The 9,391-nt window shown below is 42.2% G+C and overlaps 1 protein-coding gene across 1 annotated transcript; it reads right to left on the reverse strand.

Moving 5' to 3' along the window:
• Positions 1-365: 365 nt before the first annotated feature.
• LOC142848786 (serpin B9-like) lies at positions 366-7,612 on the reverse strand. Its single transcript, XM_075970962.1, has 6 exons — positions 7,439-7,612; positions 6,619-6,756; positions 6,047-6,164; positions 3,766-3,908; positions 2,015-2,170; positions 366-770 (listed from the first exon to the last, which is right to left on the reverse strand). Exons 1-6 carry the CDS (start codon positions 7,604-7,606, stop codon positions 366-368), a joined length of 1,128 nt encoding a protein of 375 aa, XP_075827077.1. The 5' UTR covers positions 7,607-7,612.
• Between the last annotated feature and the right edge of the window lie 1,779 nt (positions 7,613-9,391).

A 9,391-nucleotide genomic window follows, 5' to 3' on the forward strand; every position in this document is an offset into this window, starting at 1 on the left:
AGTGATGGCAGGAGGTGAGGAGCCAGGAGAGCACTGAGTATATAGTTGGCATGATTTGTCTGTGCACTGTGTGTGGTGCTTATTAGGTTCACCATAGACAACTTTGTGGCTACCTAGTGGAATTGTTTGCCTCTTCTGTTGTTTGACATAACAGGGAACCAAAGCACTCTGTGGCCCTAAGACCTGCCAAATGCCATAGATGAGGTCAGGAAAGGGGGAGATGAATGAGGACATCTGAATATCAGCGTGCCAGGAGAAATGGGCCCTCACCTTGGAACATGGTTCCGCCATATGCCCATCCTCACAGCGTTACAGAAGTTGTCAAGATGCTGAATTGAGAACTGTTCCTGACATGGTAATTGTGCCTATGGAGAGGAGAACCTGCCACAGAACAGGAGGCTATTGGTTTCATTGTGCTTGATGAAGAACAGGAAGGGGCGGTCTGCACGGAATGTTAAGTCAGTTTCAAGGCCACAGTCATAACTAATGATGGCCGAGGCTGCTGCAGCTTCAGTGTCTTCTTCATTGACCTCCACAACAGTCTTGTGAACAAACTTGGACAGACATAGGTCTTTCTGTGGAGACATTGCTGATGAATCAGCCTTGCTTCCTTGGAAGACATCTACCATTCTCAAGTGCTGAAACACGGACTCCATTTTATAATCCTCTTCCAATTTAAATTTTGGAAGGTAAACCTTTATATAAATTCTCTTCATATAGTCTGGTTTGGTCCAGGCTGTTAACTTCTCAAAGGTGAGATTGTTTTCCACCTGACAAATCAGATTTAGAGACTGTCAGATTCACAGTTGAGGACTTACCCAGAGTTTCATAGCCACTTCCTGCTCACAGACTGTGCCATTATCCCACATGGGGCACTGTCTCTTCACATGGCCAGACAGCATGAGTGTCCCACTGTCCTGCTAGTGTGTGGCTCCCCTGATGTGTATGGAGGTCATCAGCCTGAGAGGTAGGAAGACCTGGCCATCTTCTCCTCAACCCACTGGAAGGGAGGTCTATTCCAGTTTAGATTGTGTTTTTTGGGTTGCGTGACTTAAATGTGAAATTTCTCAAAAAACTCTCATAGTAAATGCTTGCTCTGCAGCTCTTTGTACCTTTTTTTAGGCATCAGGGGGGTCCAGAAGAATGAAGGAATCAGTTCCTGGAGGTTACCTTTGAAGGATGTCCTTGGTTTTTCGTCCCTTCTTATTTTTCTGCTTCCTGATTACTAAAAGGCCTGTAATGTCTGCCAAATGCACCTGCCTCAATGGAACTGTAAAATGCGGACAGGTAATTTGAAAGGAGCTCTCTAAATCTGTATGCCTACATAAATCCTTCCCCTCCAATGTTATTTTTGTTAGGCATTTTATCAGTGATGAAAAACTAACACTACATATGCCATGCCACTGTTAGGGAGCTGGATGAGAAGAGCCAGGGAATCTGTTCTGATTACAAAGACCCCTTAGATCTTTCACACTGCACTGCCCTCCATTCAGAGTCTGGCTGTCATATAGTGGGGCATCCAGCTGCAAGGAAGAGCAAGAAGTTTCATAATGATCTGCCTGACTCTTCTATCTGCAGATGTAGCTCCTCCTCTTCCACTTTGTTAGGTTAAAGTGCATTATTTTTCTGTATATTTTATGTTCTAATATTTTAAAATAAAATAATTACAAGGATCACGATGAAGTTTTCTTTACAGAGTGGTGTTATTTTCCAAGCACTATGCTAAGTTTGCTGCCTGAATTTCTCTCATTTCATCCTGTCAGATAGTGATCATCATATCATATCCTTGTGATGAAGTTATAATATATGGCAAAGTCACACAACCCACAACAGGAGTCATGAAAACACTAAAACCTTGTGCTTGGACACAATTCGAAGCTCAGTCTGTTAGTACTACCCACTCTCCATGAAGTTGCCAAGATGAAAAGAATTAATTATTGTCTAATGAGAACAGACACTGCATTCTTATAGAAGACATTTAGAGTGTCTAATAATACAACCTCTATGGTCTCACCTGGCTGAGGTCCACACCATCATCAGGGAGCAGGACCACAAAGCTCAGCTCCAGGCCCTCATAGGGCATCACCAGCACCTGTGCCTGTACTTCATTCACGTAGGCGTGGTTAAATGTGTCTTCCTGATACATCATCTGCACTGGTCTTTTCTCACTCTGAACAGATGAACGCAGGACAAAAAATACATTATTAAGAGAGGTCAAAACGTTTCCAAATGAGCTGAAGTTAATGCCAGCAGTGTTCTCATCACGCACAATGACAACACTAATCATGACCCAGTGAACACTTAGTTAAAGTCTACCAGTCTCTTCCTGCTTTCATTAAAATAGTTGTTGTAAGCAGATATGGAACTGTAGTAGATAGGATTCTATGTGGTGGTAAAAGTCCTTGACCAAAACAGCATGGGTAGAAACGGGGTCTCTCATCTTACAACTCTCAGGGCACATTCCATCCCTGAGGGAATTCTGAGCAGGAGCTGAGTCAGAAACCACGGAGGAGTGCTGCTTATTGGCTTGTTCCCCATGGATTTCTCAGCCAGCTTTGATACACAGCTCACGACCTCCTGCCCAGGGTTGGCACTAGCCAGAGTGGGATGGATCCACACCAATTATTAAGAAATGTGCCCCATAGACTTGTCTCAATGCCAATCTTATGGAGGCAGTTTCTCCATGTAGCATCAGTCTTCTCAAATGGCTCTGTTTTGTCTCCAGTTAACAAAACAGCAACCTAGCAGAGATGTACTTAGGAAACATCATGCGTTACCAGCAGGAGAAATGTGTCATTCAATTATTAATATTTTAAAGTCATAGTTGGACGTATAATGTTCCACCAAGTCTCATGTTTCAAAGCCATTGTCCACAGGTTCACACTACTGGGGTCTGAACAATCCATTAGGACACAGGGCCTATTGGAGAAGAGTTAGGTTTTGGAGAGAGGCTGCCCCCGAAGAGGATTTTGACAATGCACCCCTCTTTCTTTTGCTTCCTGACTGCTGTGAGGTGACCAAACACCACCATGCATTTTCACTGCATGTTGTACTGTACCACCAAAACCCTAAGTTCTTGCACCCACTGACTCAGACTGAAACTACTGGGATCATGAGCTCCATTAAATATTTCCTACTTTATGTTGATTATCTGAGATAGTTTGTTTCACTAATAGAAAGTCAGCTACTATCACACCAGAAATAGGATTTCACCATCCACTATTGTCAGTCATTGTATCTAAGGAGGCATAATCAACTGTGGTTAAAAGAAAAGTTTTCATACATTAGACTGGGATATTTCCATAGTGGTGTAAATGATACTCCAGACAGATACATCTTCTCAGAAAACAGCCTTTCTACTATGTATCATGCTTCATCTATATATTATACTAATATAATATAAGAAATCATATCTGACATTTTTGTACATAAGGAAAATTTAGTTTAGAGAGAGGTAGAAGCAATGGTCACACGAGAAATTGTCAAAAGTGGAAATTGCCCCCAAAAGGATAAAAAATAATATAGGCCGTTAATGTTCTATATTCCTATCAATTTTCTATATTTTAACCTTTCATTCAAAAATATTAGTTTCTAATGGTTTTATGTGCCTTCCTATTCTCCATGTTTCTAGGCTGAGGATCAAGCTCAGCACCCCACAAGACATGCGATATCTACCACTGAACCCCAGAGCTACACACTCACCTTTACACATTTCCATGCAAGTTCTTTGACACACTGGCATAACTTTTGGATACTGTTCCTTACCTGGTTTATTTTAAAGGGCATTTCCCTTGTGCTTTCTTTGTAAAACTGTTGATGCCACTTTCCTTTGAAATATAAGGCGTTGACAAGAACCAGCCTGGTCTCTGAGTCAACTGAACCATCTGACAACAACTCTGGAATTTTCCCTTTTGAAAAAGCAGAGACATCATTCAGGTTCGTTTTATACACTCGTGAGAAATAAGATGATGTTACATCTGGGCAGATTCAAGAATCACTTTCAAATTTTGCTAAAAAAAAAAAAGAAAGAAAAGAAAACAGGAAGCCAGCATCATTGCATGACTGGAGATCATGTGCACCGAATGACCATCCTGAAGATGAGGGTGCTGAATGATTTCCAAGTCTCTCACAGAAAGCAGGTTTGGAAAAAGCAGAAAAAGTGACTCCAGGATGGAGAATAAAGAAGCAGAAGAAGGGGTCACAGGGGACCAATGATTAACCTTGGATGCTCTGGTGGTTACTGTCTTGACAGTCTGAATCAACTAAGAGACATGTCTCTGGGCAGTCCTGTGGAGACATTTTTCAGGAAAGTGACTAAGAGGGAAGACACTCCCCAAAGTGGGCAATGCCTTTCTTGCTGCCCCGACTAAAGGACTGAGGGAGAAGCAGCACTGCTATTGCCTGCCTGCCTTCAGCCCTCGCTGATGAGTGCATCTATGCTCTTTGTGCCCTAGGCCTACCGTTTTTAGCTGACACTGGGACTCAGTAACATTGGCCTTCATGTGGACAAAGACTAGTGGCATTCTAGAATCTTCTAGGCTTTCCATGCCAGACTGAGTCTTATAAGATCTTCAGGCTCATAGAGAATGGAAATGCTCCCAGATTCTCAAACATACCACGGGCAGATCATCATTGTGGGATTACTCCTTAAGAGAGGGCAGGCAACTCTGCCTTTTGTGAAGTCCAAGGCCATCCCCCCTACATCCAGTCAGCCTGTATTTTATATGCCAATCTTTTAAATCCCTTCTGTATTATATATTCATTTTGTTCCTCTAGAGATCACAGAGTAATACACTAATGTTACATACAGAGTCTTATCTAGAATACCATGGCCATGCCCAATTCTAGCATAGCACAACATGTCAGAGACTCAAAGGCAGAAAGTAGTTTGTTGAATAGCTATTACTATTCTACACTCTCCAACACCAAAAGAAACAACATAGGCAAGAGAACAGATTCCCTTCTTCTCCTTTAAGGGAGATCCCATCAATGGTCAAGAGAATCCTGCTCATTTATAATATTAAAAGTATAGAAGAGGTAAGACTCTAACAAGAAATGGGCAAATAATTGCGGAGTCTTTAAGAAAAGATTCTCATTTTTATTGTCACTCTGTTAGCACAAATAGGAATGTACTTATTTGGGTAGAGCTGTTTGGATGGTTTAAATATCAGACAATGCTCTCAAAGATCTGTGAGACCAATTCTCAAACAGTTATTTTTAAAATAGAAACAAATACGGCTTAACCCAATGGAAAGTTCTTTTAGATCAATGTAGCTGAGCAGCCCTGATAGAGTATTTTCAATGGAAATTAAGGCTGATTTCACCACATGTAAGTGAGGGATCTGAGGCAGGAAGGGTAGAATCAGAAACAGGAATCCTCTTCTACATAATGGTGGTGGGGCCCGGGGCAATACAGACCTTAGGAAGTGGGAGCCTAGAGAAGACTTATGAGGAAGATCTCTACATGAATCTCCATGGTGGAATCACATGACCTGTCAACACCGCAGACCACCCCTGTCTTCTAATGTAAGCTGTTCAACTTGACATCAGGCCCATGATTTCTCATGGCATTACTATCATCCCTCTGTCCTGAAGAAATACACAAAACTGGGCAGGAGAGATGGCTCAGCAATTCAGAGCACTGACTGCTCTTCAAAAGGTCCCAAGTTCAGTTCCCAGCACCCCCATGGTAGCTCCCAGCTGTCTGTAACTCCAGTTCCAGGGAATACAACACCCTTACAGATACACATATAGGCAAAAACCAATGCACATAAAATAAATACAAACCATTTTTAAAAAGAAAGAAATATACAAATAACCCTATGTTTCAAATCTAACTGTCTGAATAAAACCTCCATGAATTCACTAAGGTCTAAATTATACCACATAGCATGATGTGAGTCTGCATCTCTTTGACTCCCTGAAATAACATGAGATTAGTCCATGAGGGTGAAGGGAAGTTAAAAGAAAGAGGAGGGAAGGAAGAAGAGAGAGGGGTGGATGGAAAGGACAAGAATGTGGGGTGTGAATAACTTGAAATTCTGACCTTCAGTCTGTTTGGAGACCCACGTGTTTATGTGCTTCCTGGACTCCTCTGGATCTTTGGCAAAGGACAGCTGCTCCAGCTCCGAGTGATAGAACTGAAGACAGGACTCCTTATAGGTCTTTGGAGAGAAAATGTTCAGAAAGGTAACATGGGCAAATAAAGTGTCTGCAAGGAACCTGACCTTCTGAATATTAAGACATTAAAGAACAAAACTAAAATGAGTGTAGATATCACTTTAAAGAACAAGCATCTTTTTGTACTAGGCCTTTGTAAGTGAGAATAGCCAGACCTGAATAAATAAAAATTACGCAAAATTAGATTTAAAGTATTTCAAAGTATCGTTATAGAATTTTGGTTTGGTCAAAGTTAGGGAGTCGAGTCTCACTATGGAGACTATGCTGTCCTAGAGCGCGTGTCTGTCTTGTCTCAGTCTTCTAAATGGAGGTCTTATAGATTTGTACAATCGCTCTGGCTAAAAGTTTGCCCTTCATTTCCTCAAGATCTCTGGGATCCTTCTCTATAGCAACAATTATTTTCAAAGCAATTGATGTCATTCTACTGATTCAACTTACTGGGGGTAATTCACAAGTGTTGTCTGCAAAGATCCTATTGGCCATTCTAAGCAAGTATTTTTTTTCTGGCTTGTTCAGGTTTCTTAGAAGCCACTGGAAGCCCTGATGAATGTCTTCTTCTGTGTTTAAACCAAGTGTCTGTGAATGAAAACAATGAAATAGTATGACATCAGTAATGAAGAATTTTGGTTGTAAACAGAATTTGCAAGCAATTAAGAGATGTTTAAGGCAGGATATGAGATTCCGATGTAAAGACAATTGATATCAAACTAATTAAAAGCAGGTATTAGTCTCACTTTCTAATAAATTGTTACAAACTCTCTTGCTCTAAAAATGAATTAGATCTAAGAAATCTGTGTTTCAAATATTTTTGTCATTTTTTTTCTCTGAAGTACTTGGGACTAAACAAAAGGCCTTAAACATTCTCCAGGAGTCCTACAACTGAGTTGTAATTGCAACACCCTCCTTGCATTACACAAAAATACAGACAAACCTCATGTGGAACTAAGTTGTGCAGGTAGCCTTGAACTTGTGATCATCCTGTCTACATCTCCTTAGAAGCTGGAATTTAAAGCCTTGCCACAATACCTACCATGAATGTATTTATGCACCATATTCTAAGTGAAGTCTGGAGACAATTTTGAGACCTTATCAAGTCATTACTCATGAAAAAATCATTGCTTTAAAGAAGTCTTACTGCAGAATATTCTCTTCCTTCATTTTAGCCCCTGTCCCATGAAACTGGTTATGCATATTCCTATCCTTGCTTCTCTGTAGCTCTTAGGTATGTGAAATGGGTGTCAGGTGACAGGGAACTCACCTGTGATATCTGGACTGCGGTGTCTCCCTTCGCCCCCAAGAGGACCATAGCTAGAGCAGAGGAGACGCTCACAGGAGAGTAACATACATTTTTCGAAGGGTTGTTCTGACAAAGGATCTTTAAAAGGTGGATGGCAAAGGTGCCGTTTGCTTCAGACAGAGTGTTCATGATGCAGAGTCTGGAGGCAAAGGAGAAATGGTACTCAGTACAGCGCTGGAGGTTCACTGATCTGACTCAGGGAAATCTGGGACTCTACTCTTGGTTCTCATTTCAAAGTTATAAGAACATAAAATTGGATTTTACAAATTCGTTCTCAGTCACAGTCCTTCCAATTTTAAGGTTATTATCTAAGTGTGGTCACGGCAGCAGACCAAACAAGCATCTGTCCCATATGTGTAGGTAGAAGGTCAGATCTTCAGGACTGCACGCACAGGACACAGCTGAGAGAGAGGGACTCTAGTCTCCTTCCATACAGTCTAGCTTTTCTCTGTGAAGATGGTGAGGTCAAGGATAAAGAGGAGAAGGAAGAGAGAGGAAGGGAAGAAGAAAATAGCCATGAACATCCAGGTCACATGCAGTTAACATGGGATCACTTATTTTAAGGAGGGAATGAGGAGAGCTCAGATTGGAGCAAGCCAGCTGACCTTTAGAGCACACAGAAGAAAGGAGTTAATTCACAGATACTTGAGGAGAGGGCTGAGGTAGTCAAATGGGCTCGGTGATAGGACCAGAGAGGAAAAAGGAGAGAAGACAATGGAGAAAACCACTGAGACCCAGCAGCACCTATTCCTGACTGAGATGAATCAATACAGCGTCAGGATTCCAGCACTAAGCCCAGGCTCACTGCCAATGGCCAACTGCGTTTCTAGAGAATTTTCTTATGTGAATAGCCACCAGATACCACGTGCCCTCTGTCACTTTTACTAACATTCGTTTCCTGGAGTTCCTTCCCCCGACTCAGGCTGGTTCTACTAAACATGGACTCTGCTGGTCCCATAGACTTGGACTGAGCCAGGCATTCTTACCTGTCTCCTTTACAGCCTCCAAGTGCAGTGTTCAAGGCTTGATGCTCCTGGAGTGCAGTCTAGCAGCCTACCCTGTTCAGGAAGCTTCTTTATTCACTGCAGGGTGGTGACATCATCTCAGAGCCCCAAGCCAAGGGTGGAGACAGTGACCTGACCAGATCTCATCCAGCTCTGTCCTCTGCTGGCTGGGGATGGGTGGGGGTGGGGAACACCTGGGCCCTGAGAAAGGAAAAAAAAAAAGCTTAGGGTGTCTGAATGACAGGGCACCAAGGGAGAAGCTTCTCCAGGGTGCGAAAAGAGTCCAGAAGCTGTAGCTGATTACAAGCCTCCATCCATGCAAGAGGTTCAGCTGTGAAGAAGTTGGCTCCAGGTGTCCTGTTAGGTTTGCACTAGCATAGACCCTGACACACAATCCTGGTGCTAACTTCCAGAAGAGACCTTCGCAAATGCTGGAGTATATACTGCTCCATTGGAGGACTTCTCCTTGTCAAATGGCAGAAACAGACATGGAGGCATACTTGCACAGAACATCGAGTCCTCCATCCCTGGACAGGGCACAGTGTTTTGAACAACTAATGAGAGTCCTCCTCAAATTTGGCACCTTAGGTGCCTTACATTCTTTAACTTTAAATTAAAGTAATGTATTTTATGTATGTGAACGTTTTGTCTGCATGTATGTCTGTGCACTAATTGCATGTCTGATGCCCACAGAGGTCAGAACCCTGGATTGGAGTGCTTCTGAGATCCTGGGGATGTTTGTCCACCTGGCTATGGTGATGTCAGGTTAGGAACTATGACCCAGGACAGATGTATTTATATCAGAAACCCTTGTTCTCAAGATACTAATAGTTTAAAACATATGTTCTGTGCCTTTGAGTATACTTGTGTAGCTATATGACAGTCATCACCATGCAATCCCTGATTTTTA

The sequence above is a fragment of the Microtus pennsylvanicus genome, chromosome 4, assembly GCF_037038515.1.
Source record: "Microtus pennsylvanicus isolate mMicPen1 chromosome 4, mMicPen1.hap1, whole genome shotgun sequence".
Lineage (NCBI taxonomy): Eukaryota > Metazoa > Chordata > Mammalia > Rodentia > Cricetidae > Microtus > Microtus pennsylvanicus.

Bases quoted from the DNA above. Each gene is read 5' to 3' on its own strand.
- LOC142848786 (XM_075970962.1), bottom strand. From the start codon at position 7,606: ATGAACACTCTGTCTGAAGCAAACGGCACCTTTGCCATCCACCTTTTA. The intron at 2,171-3,765 runs GTAAGGAACAGT...TCATCTGTTCAG, and splicing joins TGCCCTTTAAAATAAACCAG to AGTGAGAAAAGACCAGTGCA. The intron at 771-2,014 runs GTGAGACCATAG...CTGATTTGTCAG, and splicing joins ATGGTGTGGACCTCAGCCAG to GTGGAAAACAATCTCACCTT.